This window comes from Furipterus horrens, unplaced genomic scaffold (assembly GCF_987537825.1).
Source record: "Furipterus horrens unplaced genomic scaffold, mFurHor1.1.pri manual_scaffold_17, whole genome shotgun sequence".
Classification (NCBI taxonomy): domain Eukaryota; kingdom Metazoa; phylum Chordata; class Mammalia; order Chiroptera; family Furipteridae; genus Furipterus; species Furipterus horrens.
Window position 1 is genome coordinate 109,222,476 of NW_028327187.1, and position 17,522 is coordinate 109,239,997.

A 17,522-nucleotide genomic window follows, 5' to 3' on the forward strand; every position below is an offset into this window, starting at 1 on the left:
GCCTTTTTACAGATGATTTTATCAATTTTAAAATAGTAGGAAATAAAAAACTGGCTTCATTATGCTGGCAAAAAGGGAAAAAACTGGGTTATATTCGAGGGAGGTGGGAGGGCAGCACATTCTGTTCCCTCCCCTTTGTGGGCAGACAGCCTTCCATCTTATTGCTGTCAAAACCCAGCACTTTTCACAATACTTTAGTTAAAATAAGATCTCACCATGTGGTTGTCAGTTAAGGAGCTAAAGAATCATAGATGCAGGCTCCTCACACCAATAGAAACTGGTTTAAATTCAATTTTGGTCCAATGGGAAGGGCTGGACATTATCATTTTTATGTGCAATTACTTTCTACAGTGAAAGGACATATTCAAAATAGCTTTGGCAGTAGTTTTTGAATCCCATTTTATGTGATTAAAAGTGTGATAATATAATACATGCCTTCGCCCCGCCCCCCTAAAGTTTCATCCATAATAATAAATTCTCAAATGGTTTTTGGTTAAAATAAATACCAATAGAATAGATTTTAAATTGGATTTTAAGTGAAACAAGATGGAAATAAGATTTCCTAAAAGTTAGTTGAATATAATGTTCAAGAACTTTAAATTAAAACTAGAGTGACTTTCATAAGAGTGAACTACATTAAGTAAAAATGTATTAAGCATCCACAGGTCCATCTATTAAAGTTAGTATTAACTGTGAAAATATCACATCCCTTAGGAACTTTCATTATAATAGAGAAAAAAGGGAATAAAATATTAAACTACAAAACTATATAAATGAGTTTATTTAAATCTAATAATTACAGGAGTGTTGCTATGTTTTAGACACATAACTTGTATTTAGGGAACACATTTTGAATGAATGGACACTTGCTCAAGAATTGTCTCTGGGGGTTGGAGAATGGATAGTGTGGTGAGGGGTGGGCAGCAAATACACGTGGTAGTATCAGTTGGCTTTTGCAAAATTCTAACTTCTCCAGGACTTTGGGAAAAGGGAAATATTTAAGAAACCTAGGAAGATGCATGTGTTCATTAATTATACCAATACTTAGGCTAATTTTTATTATTTTATTTCAGATGCTACTTCAACCATGTTATCTACTTTAAACAAGACAGGTAATATCAAGTTATTTCTAAATATAATAGCTGTCTTCTGTAGCTTCTTGAGTTTCCGACTTGTGAGGTCTTTTGGATTAGCAAAGGTTATTTCCTTGCCCACTTCCTGTGCCTTCAACTGCTGATTTAGCATCCATTTTACTTGGACTTGTACTGTAATTCTTGTGTCACCACACTCCTGATCTTCCAAACTGTTATGGCCACACTCCTGATCTTCCAAACTGTTATGGCCATAGCACTCCATTTAAAATAATATTTTTTGGTATAGTAGTAATATATCTTAGCTCACACAAATGGAGAATACAGAAAAATACAAAGAAAATATAGTTCAAAATTTTTAAAAAAGAACTAGTGCTCTAATTGCTAGACGTGGAGGGGAGAAAGTGGAAAAAAAATGGGAAAACCGTCATAGCATAATCAATAAAATATACTTTAGAAAAGAGAAAGTATAATTTATCTTTAATGTTACTTTCTTAAGACTATTACTGTTAATAATTTGGTATACTTCCATTCAGTATTATATGCACATATACACTGTCATAGTTTACTTAGATTATTAAATTTCATCCTTTTGACGTCATATTAAGTTATAAGTATTTTCTAGTGTCCCTTACTATTAATGACTTGATAATATTCCATTGTGTATCATATGTTGACCATTAGAGTTGTTTCCACTTTTTAAATAGAAATTGTTGCAATAAATGTCCTTGTGACAACATCTTAGCATTCATCCCTGATTTCCATAGGATGCATTTCAAGGATTAGATTTAATGGGTCAGCATTATTATATTTTAAGGCCCTTGATACCTACTGCCCAATTACTTTCTAGAAAGGTTGTACCCAGCAACATTCCTGCCAGTAGTGGCTAAGAATTTCTGTGTCACTGTACCTTTGCTGAGAGCTGAGTCTATATCATATATTATCAAAATTTTCTCTCAACTTCTTTGGTTATACTTTGCATTTTTTATTATTAGTGAGGTTGAAAATTTTCCCACAAGGCACTTTCATTACTAGAACCAGAAACTCATTTTACAATAGTATCTTGTTTGTTCTGGAAAAGAAAGTATGAGGGCAAACAAAATAATATATTTAAAGGATTCTTCATGATAATACAAAATGCTATAATTCTGTAGCCTCTATAATTACCACCAATCATTGCCCATAGGTCAGCCATATTGAAACAGAAACTCATTAATAACGCATACGCAGATGAGGTTTCTGAAACTGTCAGTATAACACCATCATTCTTAAGTGCTTCTCCAAGATCTGAGCTTTGTGTTTCCTTCAGATTTTGCCACTCAACCTAGGAGACAGAGCTTTGTAAATCTGTGCCCTGAACACAGCCTCTTCTAACTGACCATCCTTACAGTCAGGATTTCTGAACCTGGTTCTCCAATATCTTGAAAATTAACCTTGGGCTCTGTCCCCAAAATATGTTGGGGAGATATTTCTAAAGTTTATTTCTTCAGAGTGTGTTAATATTCACCCGTGAGTCATTGACTTTCAGCAGTTCTGTTCTGGTTATGCTGTGAGCTTATTATATGACTGTAGTTGGATAGTTTCAACCTTTCTGAGAATAATTTTATTTATCAATACAATTGGGAATAGTATTATATTAACTCCTAGAGAAAATAGCAGGACACCTTTTTGATTGTAGAGTATAGTAGCAATACTTTAGATCTTATGTTTATTGTTTCCATTAATTTTTATTCTGAATCACTTGATCTTTACAATCTATCACTTAAAGGCCCTGACAGTGACTTAATTCTACATAACTGAAGTGTAAGTCCCCATTAATTTGTCTAGCAGCAGCAGAGCATGGAAACTACAGTAGAATTACACAAGCAGTGGAGTGTGTAATGGGTGTGATCTAACTGGGTAAACATGGGAATCTAAATCCCAGACCCTCCCTGTGCGAATGCTATATGATCTGTGTATGCGATTCCCATTCATTCTGCTGAGATGACCAATAATGTCTTAAAAGTATCAACAGTATGACTTTCTTAGCACTTCACTAAAATGATACTCATGGCAAATTGTTTTTTAAAAACAAGCAACAACTCTGCTCTAATATTTAAATTGCTTCTTTACAGAAAAAACTCAAATCACTATAGTACAAACCTTCAATGCATCAGGTATGACTTATCAATATCAAGACTTTTTTTAATAACTAAAGTAAAATTAAACAAATGGCTGATGTTAATGTTGTCTTTCTCTTTCTTCCTACCTTTTAAAAATAAAATCTGTTCTTAATGAATAGATGTTTACACACTGTGTACCTGAAGTTGTACTAAGTGTTTGGGGCTACAATAGCAATGAATAGACACAATGCCCACCCTCAAGAATCTTCTAGTCTGTGGGGAGAGACAAGGCAAACAGATAATTAACATGAACATGTATGCAGCTAAAGGCAATGATTACACAAGTGTTTCTGACATGGTTAAGAAGCATGGGAGATAGAAGGGCTAATGATTATCAATGTGATGCAGTTTTTGAAGGAAAGATTCTTAAAGAAGTGAACCTGAATCTCTTTGTAAATTTTTTAAAAAAGGGATGTACTTTTAGGTACCTAGGAAGACTAGGGATACATGATACACTTAACAAAGGTTTAAGGTTGATTTAAAGCAGAGGTTGACAAACTATGGCCTATGGGGCAAATCTGCCATTTTAAAAAAGAAATAAAATCTTATTGGAACAGTGCTGTCCTCGTTTTTTTTTTGTTTGTTTGTTTGTTTGTTTGTTTTACATATTGTCTAAGGCTACTTTTCCATTACAATAAATAGTAGAGTTGAGTAGTTGCGATAAGGATTTATGGCCCAGAAAGCCTAAAATATTTACTATTTGACCCATTACAGACAAAATTTTCTCACTCATGACTTAAAGGACAACCTGTGGCCATGTACTTGGGCGAAATTATAGGTAACAGCCCTAGCAATAGGAAAGAAAATTCTCAGTATGAATAAGCAGCAAAAGACACACATCACTGGAAATTAAGGTGACACTAAGATTTAGAAAAAGATGACATGTGATAAAATGAAAAGCTTAGTAAGCAACAGGCCAATAGTTGTAAGAAACATTTAAAGCATTACTACCCAGTATGTATATATTGTATAATTGCATATTATATATTTCTAGTGAGTTATATCCATAAGCAAGTATATTTAAAATGAAATATTTCTCTTTTGATGTAGGTAACACTGCTGTGGAACAATATAAAAATCTAAATGTCAAGTAACTTTCGGCATCTAAATTCAGGTTGCTCACAGAATCAAAACTTAGCTGAACCACAATGCCTACATACCAAAAGTCAGCTAAATCATTCTGGCAGGAACCATATCATATACACTAATTGAAATTATAATTTTAGTTTGTGTCCAAACTACTTGTCTTCAGAAAGAATTAAGCACTCATAAAATGCAATGGAAATAAAAAAGCAATCCGGCATTGTGTACATAATTTCGACCAAACCAGACCTAACAAGGACACAAAAATGTCCCTTAATATAATAACCTTTTCCTCTTGGCAGTTTGCTTAATACATTGTCAGCATTTGCCCCTTACCTTTACTACTGATTTCTTATACTCCACCAAAAGATTGAAATTAGTGAAGGAAAGATTCTTGAGTAGGAAACCTTAAACTTTTCAAATCAGAGAAGAGATGTACTTCCCCTTTCACCCTTGGTGAAAGTGTTTCTCCAGTTAACATGTATGAAGTTTTTTGTTCAAATGTGGCTTATTTCATCTCCTAGTCATCTCTACCTCCTGTGTATGCCCTTGTGGTCTGTTGTCCTGGCCATCTCTCCATTTTGCCCTCACTGTAACTCTTTTTTTTTTACTGGCTAGTATTACTCATTAGATTGTAAGCTCATTGAGGACAGGGTCTATATTTTGAACTTCACAAAACCTGTAGAATATGGTAGGCACTCAGCAAATACTTTTTTGAATCTTGTAGTTTTTGCCCATGTAAAATGATATCATAACAGTGATGTTATTTCATATATACATTTGCATAAGGAGCTGAGACCAGCATTAGAGAGTTCATGTACTCCCCTACTCAGAAAGAAAGGAGAGATTAAGAGTAAAGGCTATTTCATTTAAAATCTCTATGCTCAATTTGTATCCATAGTGTTCTGTTTGTATTAGACAGGAGAGGGATTAATTGGGAACAGGACAAGAAATTTTAGGGAGGAGTAGGGGATCAGATACTGACATACTAAAGAATAGTGAAGAATCAAGTTGCATAGCTGACCAACTAAGAAATGAAAACTCATTTCTTCAGTCTTTGTGGCATTCACCCAGTTAATTATATCCAATTTATAATACTTTTGGTCCATGTTTTAATGCCTAAATGTATTAATTTTCTTGACAATGTTGTATACAAGTGAAGGTGTTGACATGCTTAACTGGCTGTTGTATTTTCTTTGCAGGAATCAAACCCCAGAGAAATATCTGCAGTTTGTCATCTATTTGCAATGACTCAGGTTAGTTCTGGTGCACATTATATGTTACCAGGTAAATTAGCTTCATAGAGAAAAATGGCTTTTGTCCTGTTGAGTGTGTGAGGTGTACCTCTTTGGTCTCTCTCTTTTCATACCACCTGGCTACTATGAGTCCCAAATGAAACAAAAGCAAACTTTAGCTCTAACTAAAATTATCTTCCCATTGCCTAGTGAAATGATGGATTAACTTCTTTAACATGAGAACATGAAGCTCTACACCAAATATTTTTCACCATAGCTTTAAGTCCATAACTAATACCCTTAGAGTTGATTCATGAACATAATTAATAATGAACTTCATTATTGAAAGCCACTTCTTATATTCAAATCCCTCAAGCTTTTCCATAGGACTTTACGTATTATAGCTTAGAAACAGGATGCTGTCTTTTGCTAAAAATAAAACAAACCACTCTACCAGAATGTCGAAAACCTCACGTACACCTACTTAATTGGGTGCTAATTCTAGTAGTGCCCATAGTGTATTTTGCCATCTATAGTTAAGACTGCCCACTATTTTTAAAAATTGAGATGGAAATCTCTTGAGAACATGCTATTTTTGAAATGAGAATATTTTCCCTCCTGCCATGGGCCAGACGGAATGAAACAACCACCTTTCTCACATTGGTTTGGCTCTCTGGGCTCCCTTCCTTGTTGAAACCAAAGAAAGCAGATGTGAAAACAGAAAAACATGATGTGGCAGGTCAGAATTGAATCATGGGAAGAGAGACAAGGAAGGTAACAAAATATTTTATAATATTAAAGTCTTAGTATGACTCCATTGATATAAAAAGAAACACTCAGAGGAATGTTTTCCTTATATTCTGTTCCCTTTCACTGTTAAGTGATTTGTTTGAAAAACAGAGGAGCATTCAGTAAATGGAATTAACATGCATTTGAAAATGTAAAAAAGAAAAAAGAAAAAGAAAAACAATTGCAATTAAAACAAGTTAAGGCTGCATAGTTTAGAAAACTTTCTGTTGAAAGAATGTTCCACAAATACTTTCTAAGCACTTTCTAGTCACATTCATGTGAGATTTGCTTATATGAGCTTTCTGCTCTAGGTAGAATATAGCCGGAAAATATTATTTGGTTTTGAGTCAAGGAACAAAAACCTCTTGGATACATTTTACTTTCATATATTATATAATTTTCTCTTTTCCTTCTTCCCCCCTCCTCTCTTTACTGAATTCTCCATAATTTTATTATTTTTGTGCTTCATCTATGTTTGGACTGGTGACTAATGTCTACTTCAGTGTTGTGTCTACATGATGTTTGATAACTTTGAAAATTGAACATTTAGTAACAAAAAAAACCAAAAAACCGGTCATCTTGAATAACAGATGTCCAAAAGCTGGTTAGAGTAATGTTTTCCCTAATTAAATGACTGAATTGACCATTTGTTTTAGTGTCTGTTGAAAACAACCTCATCAGGGGACCAACTCTTTTGGCACCAGAAATACCATGATATTCTGCCAGAAACTAGAAACCTTCACTTCTTGTAGGTTCCAATCTGGGTTCATTAAGGGAAATAGAGGCCAGTGAAAAAATCAGGAGCTTACCAGTCACAGTTAGGCCAAGGGTCAAAAGGTGGTGGCTTCCTGGTTGCTCTGCTACCACTGGGCTCCCAGCACATTTATGAAACTCAACATGCTCTCAGCAAGACTGAAGAATGAACCTGGAGAAGAGAGAGGTAAGGAAGAGAATTTGTGCGTGTCAACATGTACGCATACACTAAATCAGTTTATATAACCTAAGATTTCTTTTCAAAAATGGATAAGTCTATGCATATATCAAGAAGCTTTATTTTTAATACTTATGTGCTGTATTAATTTAAATTTCAATTTCAACATGCAGAGTTGAAGTTCTCGGTAGAAAAGTTGTTGACATAGATAAATCATGTTACTCTCTGGTCTAGTGGCTTTGTTGGCCGTTTTAAGTGGAAGTGGACCACTGAGAACTGGGCTATGGAAATCAATTGTAATTTGGGGTACAATAAAAGAAGATAAGATGAGGGGACCTTCGACCCTCTAGCTCAGGACTTGGCAAACTACATACTGCCTATCGTCCAAATATATCTTGCTACCTGTTTTGTAAGTAGTTTTATTGGCACACAGCCATGCCTATTCATTTACATATTGTCTATGGTTGCTTTTGTACTACACCACAAAGTTGAGTAGTTTCAACCAAGACCATATGACCCACAAAACCTCAAATATTTACTATCTGATATTTCACAAAAAAGTTAACTGAGCCCAGCTCTAGTTTATATGACATCCTTGCCCTTTTGTTCAAGAGGCCAGTTTTTTGTCTCTAGATTATGAAGTACACACAATGTACTTCTGTTAAGGGGTCTCTACTTTATTTGTTTCCAGGTAGAGTCATAGATCCTGCACTTATACCCTGCAGGAAACAGGTTGACTGAAATTGTCTTTGATGTTATCCAAAGTGAACATTTTAAGAACAGCGTTTTCTGGCATTTCTGGAATGAAAGTCCCAATGAGTTGTTCAACCGAAGAAAGGATTTGCCTTGCACTGTATTCAGGTTTCAGGAACTTTGTTCCTGGGAAAGATACTGAATTCAGGAGCTGCATTTTTAAAAACAGAATAACAAAAATACCAGCGAGGAATAAATGAAATTCCATAAGGTTGCTAAACTTCTGAGAAACACTTTTCCATTCCTCCATTATCTATGTAACTCCGACTGTAACAACTTGAAAAGATTTTTTTAAAACATTAACTGGTTTCCCCAGTTAGCATCTTTAAAGGAAACAAAGTTCTGATGAGAAGAATGTAGGGAAAAATCCTTTTCACTTTTTAAAATTTTTTGTCTTTTTATTAAATTTTTTTCTTTTTTAATTGTTATTCAATTACAGTTGTCTCAATTTTCCCCCTTTGCCCGCCTTCAACTATCCCACCCCCCACTCCCACGGTCAATTCCCACACCGTTGTCCATGTCCATGGGTCATTCATACATGTTCTTTAGTCCCTTCCCCTTCTTTACCCCCTCCTACCCCTCCCCCTCCCCTCTGGTCACTGCCAGTCTGTTCCTTGTTTCCATGCCTATGCTTCTATTTTGTTCTTCTGTTTATTTTGTTTATTAGATTCCTCTTATAGGTGAGATCATATGGTATTTGTCACTTTTTAAAAAGGTTTATTACCAGTTTTGAAAGATGATAAAACTCATTTATTCTTCCAGTAGAAAAGAGACAGTGGCTTACCCCAGAGACCAGAAGCTATAGGTGGACAGGTCTCCCACCTGACCAGACACCCAGGCTGACAGGGCCCAGACCTTTCCACCTCTGGCCAGGCACCTGAAAGATGAAGGTTGTCATAGGGGGTAGCTTGGGGCAGAGCCTCCCGCTACCCTAGGCAGGGAGTGGCCAGCTCACTATACAGGATGATGTCAGCTTAACTGGAGGGAAGGGGCCCCAGAAACTCAAACCCAGTGCCTATGTAGACTTCGGGGGAATTAAAGTCCTGTAGAGGGTGAGGAGACAGTCAAGGGAGCTATACAAGGCATCTCTCATTCACCCTGGTGTCTGAGGGGCTGTACACCCTGCCCAGGAGGGTACAGAGAGGGCAAAGCTCTGGGTCCCAGGTGGGCCCTGATCCCATGGCCCCCTGCTCACCTGGCTTTGATACAAGAAGTCTGAACTACCGGGATGGATTTCAGGACAGTGACCAGCCCCTGGGAGTAAAAGCCTTGTCCTGCTGGGTGAGCCACCACGTCGGGGCTGCAGTGTTTCCAGACTGATAGAGAAAGCAACTGGGGGAAGTGGCCCAATGGTTGAAAAGGATCACCCCAGGGAAAGGAGCCAATGACCACAGCACCTGTAGGCACCTTGGAGAGAAGGTTCCTGAACAGTCCCTGTTGGCAAGCCTCTCCCTGAGTCCCTTCTGCAGCATCTCCATCCCCGAGTGTATCTGTACACACCTGTGCATGCATATGCATACACATGTTGGTGGTATGTGCAATGTGCAGACACATGTGTGTGGCAACTGGGAGGCTTAGACTTTGGGACTGGCTGGCTATCCACTGAGAAGGTCCTGAAGAAGGAAGGTAGGTATAAGGGCTGGGGAGCTGGTCTGGCTGAGCAGCTTGAGCTAGGCTGGCTCTTGACATCTGCAGGACTCTAGGGTCTTCTTCTGGCAGAACAGTCCCCTTGGGAGCTGATATTATCAGGCATTCACAATAGGCCTGCATGGCCTCCTAATCCCTTGAGCCCATTTTGCTACTCTAAAATAAGTAGCGTTTCTCCTCCTCAAATTACATCAGCGGGAGGACCACTGGCTTGATCTTGGGCATTTGTCTGATGCCTTTGATGGTCTTGATGTAGAGGCTGAGCTGCAATTTCACATAGCAATTTATAGAGATTCTTGTGACTGGGTGGATGTCCAGGAACAGGGAATGTTCTTTCTTGTTAGGGTGGAGGCCCAGCACTGCCTCTGCCAGGAGCGGGTTGGCACCATCACTCCTGCGCTCAGGACCAGGATGTTGGGCATGATGATGCAATCGTTCTCCAAGCCGCTGGACTTGCTGGAATTGGAAGTTGCAGTACTCGGGGAAAGACACTGTGTCATTGTCATTGACAGTGATGTTGCTCTTGTGCCGGAACTCACTGTAAACATAGGGCTGGTGCTCCCACACCTGCGGCTTCTTGCCCTTGGAGGATCTCATTGTAATTGATAATGTTGAAGAAGTAGATGGAGAGGTAGAAAGGGGACTGAGATATCCTTCCACTTCCCAAAGGACAGGCTACTTGGGTCAAAGTGCACATTCTTGTGGACCTCCTACTTGATAATGGAGGGCACCTGTACAATCATGATGGTGCCCAGCATGGCACACAACAGTCTGGTGAAGCTCAGCACCATGACTGCCCCATGGGCTCTGGTGCAGCTGCCTATGTCTGTGTGCCCAGTGCCCACGCAGTGCTCCTGGAGCTCTGCACCTGAAGGGAACGGGATTGGGGGCAGAGGTGACAGAGACAGTGACTCCAAGCATGAAGGCTGCAGCACCAAGGCAGGCCTGGGACGATGGTGTACCAAGGAGCAGCCCAAGAGGTGGCCAGCAGTTTGGTATTATGAGCCATTGCGGACACCAACGGACCGTCCCCAGAACACCCTGGGCACTGGGATTCAGGAAGGCCAGGATAAAATTTCTTGACAAAGGAACAAGTATTTCCTCATTCTGCATTCCTACGTGAAATTTATAGTTCATATTTTCTGAAAATTATATTGATTCTTTTTTTAACTTTAAGAAGATTTTAACTTAAATGTACAAAACAGATGGAGTGGCTTAGGAAAGAATGTTTTGGCTTTTCTTATTTCCTTTTGTTTTGGTGTTTCCAGAACTCATAGTGGGGAATAGGGACAAGGAGACTTTGATGTCATATAACTTTTTTTCAGTCCTTTTACTTGACTTCTCTACAGTACATGACATCACTGACCACTCCTTTGAAACTTGGTTCCTTTGGTTCTGAGACACCACTCTACCTTGACACATCTGCTCTGTTTCTAGCTGTCCCTTCTTGACCTCTGTTTCTTTTCGACCTCTGGATCTTTTTCATCTACTCTCTTGCTATTGATAAGTCTTAGGGGTTAACAGCTAGACTTGTTTTTTTCATTCTCTGCCAACACAAAGGTAATTTAATTCTTCAGTTTTTACTGTAATTTATTTTAAATTGAGTAACTTTCTGATAGAAAAGAGTAAATGTGAAATGTCAAAGGGACTTAAGAAAAAGAAGGTCAAAACTATGAACATTAAAATGACAACAAACTCACACCTATCAACAACTGAATCTAAAAAAATAAAAACAAAATCTAACTAAGCAAATCAGAATAGGAGCAGAAGCATAGGTATGGGGATCATTTGGAGGGTTATCAGCTGGAAGGAGGAAGGGGGAGAAATGCGGAAATGGTGCAAGGATTAAGAAGCATAATTGGTTTGTACAAAATAGACAGAGAGAAGTTAAGAATAATATAGGAAACAGTGAAGCCAAAGAATTATATGCAGGACCCACGGACATGAACTAAGGGGGGCGGGATTGCTGGAGGGAAGGGGGGTACTGGGCAGAGGGGAGCAAAGGGAAAATATTGGGACTACTGTAACAACATAACCAGTAAAATATACTTAAAAAGAAAAAGAGTAAATGTGAATAACAGCAAAGAATTTGATGAAACTTTTGTCTCAATTTTCTTTTTAAAATTTTATTTTTAGCATTTTTTAGAGGTGAGATAATGTTTCAGTATGACGAAGAAAGCAATGTTACTAAGGTAGGTTTTAAATATTTTTCTTATTACAATAATAAAAAATGAATTCACATGTATTTAAGGATTTGTTTAAGACTCAGATTTATGATATCTGGCATATTTATTTACTTTTATGACCAAATAAATTTGGTCGTTGAATCCCTAGCTAAGAGGCTTGACTTCATAATAATCATGGTGTTTTGTTAATAATTATATTTTAGTTTTCACTAAGTTTGCTACTGAATGTTTATATGATGTAATTCCATTACCAGTCAAAATGTAAAATTATATTAGAAATTCCTATCAAGGAGCTATATAATATATATTGAATCAGTCTTCTGAAACGGATTGTATTCACCCTATGGGGGATTTGGATACAGTAGTATCAGCCATATTTTACATGGGCTGGTTCAGAGGAACCCAGCTATACATGGTTTGTTCATTCAGTGAATATTTCCTGAGTACCTACTATGTGCCAGGCAATGAGCTAGATTCTAGAAATGTTGTGATGACTGCTATCAAGTTCCCCTTTTTTACAATGGGATCTTTTACTTAAATCTGGGACCTTTCCTGTAGAGAGTTTTAATAGTGTTCTTTTGGGGGAATAAGAAAAGACAGAAATTAGCATATCACTCTCATTGATTCCAAATATTTTTCAAAGAAAACAAAAACTGGCTTAGTCTATACGGATTTGATCATTTGAAATTAGTATTCAGTCTTTAGGGTGTAGTTCTTTGGGTGGCCGACAAAACTAAAGAACACCTTCTTGTAGAGGGTATTAATGAAACAATATTTGTTGTATTCTTAATGTTTTTGTGCTTCTAACAGAATCAAAATATGGCTAATGGCACCTTAACTGGAGTCCTGTCTCTAAGTGAATTGAAGTGAGTAATATACTGTTTGATTTAAAACTTAAGACATCAACTATGAAAAGATACTTGATAAGCTATCTTTGCTTTTGGAAACTGAGAATAGGAAAGAGACCTAAAGGTTACAGAGAAGTGGCTCTTGAGTTCTTTGCAAACTATAACCATAATTACCTGTCATCAATTAATATCCTTGGGAGGCTGTTCTCATTGATGCTATGAAATTATCTCCATTGGAATTGGTATTTGAGTAATATGATTTGGCAGCCAGAAAGGTTGAAAGAAGAGTTCAAGGTAAGACTTCATGTATACCATTTGTTCATGCTTTCATGAAGCATCAGTGATTCAAAAGCCAGAGAAAGGTGCTTGTCACATAGACCTCGATTTACAAATAGATGCCTCCAGTTAGACAACAGATCAAAATGTGGGCCAGCAGGTTGGCCTAGGCCAGGACAGTCTTACCCTGTCCACTGGGAGGGGAAACTTCATGTCTTTGCCCTCATGGCAGGGAAGCAGCATCAGAGATGAAATTCATCTACTTTTAACCTTTCTACTACCTCTCAAATGAATTCTTTGTAAACTTGTAACCAAATTCAAAAGCTCTGGGGAGTTATCTATGATGACACTGAAGAGAAAACTCTTTCCTAGGTCAAAGCAAACAAAACAAAACTGTTGTTTAGGCTCACCCTTTAATTAGCATTTCGACCTAGCTACTTCTGATGATTCAGCAATGCCTAGGTGGAAAGGAACATCATTCATGATTCCATGTGGTAGATATCAAGCATCCCTAGGGTTCTTCCAAGTTTATAGTGGCAAAAAGTTATAGTGAGAACTGGAATGGGTTGGGGTGTTGTTCATGTCCTTTATATGCCTATTTTTTCTCAGCTGCTGATGAAAATCTAGCTTTTCTAACTTTTACTCAAAGTAGATATGTGAAGTAATCAGTGTTCCAAAAGGATTTTAAACTTTAGATGGGCAATAACAGTGATAGGAAACATTTTTTAAACTCACAAACTTATAAATAGAATACAACTTAGCTTACTTGTAATTCACCTTAATTACTAGACTTGAAATAGAGATGAGTTCATTTAAAACCACCAAGCATTTGTTAAGCGCCTACTATGTGCTGGGCCTTGGGGATACAAATGGTGATAAACTCAACTCTCTGAAATGGAAAACTAGGCTGCATATTAAAAATCACCTGGGGGGCTTTTAAAAACACTGATGCCCAGGCACACTCCATACCAATTAGATCACTATTTGGGGACTAAGATGCAGGTATGAGCATTTTTTAGTGCTTCCCTGGTGGTTCCAGCATGAGGCCATTTGAGGGAGTCTGGAGTGTCGTAGGAAAGACACAGGATGGGAATAAATGATAACACTACAGTATGATCCCTACGATGAAGGAGACATGTACAGGGCACCAAAGGATGTTCTAAGTATCTGAATATAGAGCAGACTGGACATGACTGGAGCAGCCAGGGTGACTGCCCGAAACAAGGCTGCCTCTCAGCATAGAAATGGAGAAGAGGATCCTGCCAGTTCAAAAAGCTAACTGATTACTATTGCCACCATGCTTCCCTTGTTCCCTCCAGACTTTCCCTGGAGCCACCTAGAACTATTGCCCATTCCTTGGAGCAGTTTCTCCACTTGGCACTATTGACATTTGGGACCTGTTAGTTCCTTGTTATGTGGGATTGTCCTGTACATTTTAGGATGTGTAACAAATCCCTAGTCTCCACCCACTAAATGCCAGTAGCACCCCACCCCCAATTACAACAGAAAAAAAAATCTCTAGATATTGCTAGGTGTCCCCTGGGGAGCAGAGTCAACCCAGGTTGAGAACCACTGCCTCAGCGTGAATTTTTAAACTAGATTTCCTTCACCTTAACCTCACATTAAGCTCTGCCACCCTGAAGAAAAACAAGTGTTGTTGGAGTGTGATTGGAGGAGAGGAATGAGGGAAATTCCTGAAGAGGAGTTGTGAGAAGGGGAAGGCTGGGCGGGAGAGTGATAGAGGGCAGGCAGGGTCAGTTGGAGAGGGAATGAAGAAGAAAGCAGAGGCCCAGGGCCTCCAGGGTGAGTGGCTGGCCCATCTCAGAAATTTTGCCTCAGGCCAGCCAGCTCTTCCTCTGGCCCTCTGCCCAAAGCTGCCTTGGAGTTGCAGTAGCCTAATGAATAACAAGATTGTTCAACCATTATTTCTATCTTGCAACTGTTAGCTAATAGCAATACAGCTTCTGTCTGGTTAGTTTCCCTTGTCATATAAATAATTTATTTTTTCCCACATAGGACTCTTATTATACCCAATGTTTCTTCAAAGAGAACACTGCAAGCAATACATACTATATGCTAATGTATTTGGTAAAAATCTAACTTGTTTTGAATTTAACATCACCAATGGTCTCCTTCATGTCAATTTCTCTCATTGTATTAACAGACGAACAGAGCTCAACAAAACCCTGCAAACCCTAAGTGAGGTAATTATAGTACACCCTGTACCTTGTTTATAATTATTACTTGGGGGAAAGTATGGAGTTCCGCATTCCTGGGGATGTATGTATTCAAATACCCCTAAATCTGTCATGTAAAAAAGTGAGTGGACTAGCTTCATTACTCCAAAAATCAAAACCAGGCATAATGGATGGACATTACAAGGATGTGAATTTTCCTTCATGTAAAAGCAGAAGTTTCTTAAAACAAGGGCCCCAGGAGAATGAGCTCTCTTGTGTGATAGTGAGCTCCCTGACAGTAGATGTATCTAAGCAGAGCCTGCATGGCCTGAAAAGCTTTGATCATATGTCAAGAATCTGGTAGGAATGTGAATTGGATCATCCCTAGGTGTTCTTATGGCTCTAAGATTCAATGATACTATGATTAGTCCAGGGTTGTCTTGTCTGATACTTTCAACTGCCAAAGTAGAATATATATATATATATTTTTTGTTTGTTTGTTTCAGACTTATTTTATTGTATGTGCTACAGCAGAAGATCAAAGGTCAGTTATTTTTAATACTTTTATAAATATCATTATTTTTCTACTCATGAGAAATAAAATATTGAGGAGTCTTACTCTGCAAAGTCAAGGGCATTCTTCTGAAATAAATACATATTAATGATATTTTGGATACATGACTTTTCATTCTTCCAAACACTCATCAATCTGTCACAACCATCTTCTTGTTTCTTTATGAAGCACAGAGGGGTGGGTGGTTCCAGGATGCTGGCCTCTGGTTCTCCGAGGCTAAGGATCATCAGTGTCCTTAGCCCGAAGGGCCACCAATATGACCAAGAATTGGCTTGCAGTGGTCCAGTCAGAGTGAAAGAGAAGAAGGAACACAATTTGGAACATGGGAGGAGAAGGAGAGGGAAGGAAAAGATTGGCAAGAAAGGGAAAAGATTAGAAAGAAAAAGAAGAAATGAAAAAGTGCATGCAGAGGTGAATCAGAGATTGCCCAACAATTATTTGAGGTTGCACAGATCATCATATTAAATTGTGCTCATTGCTTGTGCGAGCTGCATAAGCCAATGGCTTACAGATCAATAATCTCACTACCTGAACCTTGAGCATTCTGGAGTGTAAAAGTCCTAACATGCCAGTTTCTACTTACCAAATTATCCATTGGTATAAATAATGGCAAATCTTCCATGAAACTGTACATCAACTAGCTATCTACTTTATGTATTATTTCATTCCACTTATCTTTTTGTTCTTTGCAATATTAATATTTTTGCACCTAAACTAAGACTAAAGTAGAAAGAAACAGAGTGTCTTAAATTCCCAGTTATCTGATAATCTAGACTGGATTGCCAGAGAGACTTTGGATTTAAGAGACCTTGATATTCATCTAGGCTAGTATTTGAAAGGGTTCCTATAATGGAAATTCAAATGCCTACAGACTCCAGACAAGTAGCCAGCTGGGGGTAAGACTCTAAATGTCAAGATGCCTGTCTTTGCACCCAAGTTTCAACCCTGCATGTTCACTGTGCAGGCAAGCAAAATGAAATCGGCAGCCACGTGGTCAGAGGGTCTCTGGTTTGCCACCTCTATGAATGTAAACCTTTATAAATTTCGTATTTTACAAAGGATTTTGGATTAAGTTCAGATCATGGTAGGTGGGTGTTTATAAGCTTATAGGGTGACACTGCAAGTTAACAGTGTCATTGTCTCCTTTCCTCACTCTAAGTTGGAAAAGCAATTACAAATATGTAGATAGATTTTCCATTTGGTAACATTCTGGTTGTATATATTTTTCTTTATAGCACATTAAATTGTACATTCACAATAAAATTGAATAAGACAATGAACATATGTGCCATGATGGCGGCTTTGAAAAGAGTAAAGATTCACCCAATGGGTAAGTTGTCTCTATTGTTGTGTTCATTTTCATATATGGTTTTGATGTGTTTTATTTTTATCTGAAAATATAGTTAATAAATTTACATATGTTACAGCTTTCTGTTTTGACTCTTTTGTCCTTGGAAATTTTTAGGGAATTCTAAAAGGTGATTTTTCCTGCTTTCTTAATAAAATTTCAATATACTACATTTGAAAACATGATAAACCCTGTTGAGAAACAGATCTATTTGGAGTATTCAATCACTTGCTGCTGGGATCTGTCTACTTCTGAATTCCTTTTAGGAGTTGCTGAATAGCAATTGATATTGTATGCATATAACTGACCCCAAATTATTCACTAAATATTTTTGAGTACCTACTATGTATATGTAATTGTCCATATAATGGCATCCAATTTATTTTCTCACCCATTTTAGACAAATGCTCTTTAAAATGCAG

General features: G+C 37.8%; 1 protein-coding gene and 1 long non-coding RNA gene across 5 annotated transcripts in view; one reads left to right on the forward strand and one right to left on the reverse strand.

The window, feature by feature from the left end:
- Positions 1-17,522, reverse strand: part of LOC149991802 (uncharacterized) — a 209,597-nt gene that overhangs the window by 163,152 nt on the left and 28,923 nt on the right. For all 4 annotated transcript variants that reach the window (XR_016508571.1, XR_016508573.1, XR_016508570.1 and 1 more), the window contains one exon: positions 7,170-7,285. This is a non-coding gene — a long non-coding RNA (uncharacterized LOC149991802). The remainder of the gene's footprint in view (positions 1-7,169; positions 7,286-17,522) is intronic.
- Positions 1-17,522, forward strand: part of ADGRG2 (adhesion G protein-coupled receptor G2) — a 66,886-nt gene that overhangs the window by 26,025 nt on the left and 23,339 nt on the right. Inside the window, exons 3-10 of the mRNA XM_090264408.1 lie at positions 1,074-1,112; positions 3,206-3,247; positions 5,539-5,592; positions 11,828-11,883; positions 12,688-12,743; positions 15,166-15,205; positions 15,685-15,722; positions 16,988-17,082. Coding sequence (XP_090120534.1) covers positions 1,074-1,112; positions 3,206-3,247; positions 5,539-5,592; positions 11,828-11,883; positions 12,688-12,743; positions 15,166-15,205; positions 15,685-15,722; positions 16,988-17,082 — 420 coding nt within the window. The remainder of the gene's footprint in view (positions 1-1,073; positions 1,113-3,205; positions 3,248-5,538; positions 5,593-11,827; positions 11,884-12,687; positions 12,744-15,165; positions 15,206-15,684; positions 15,723-16,987; positions 17,083-17,522) is intronic.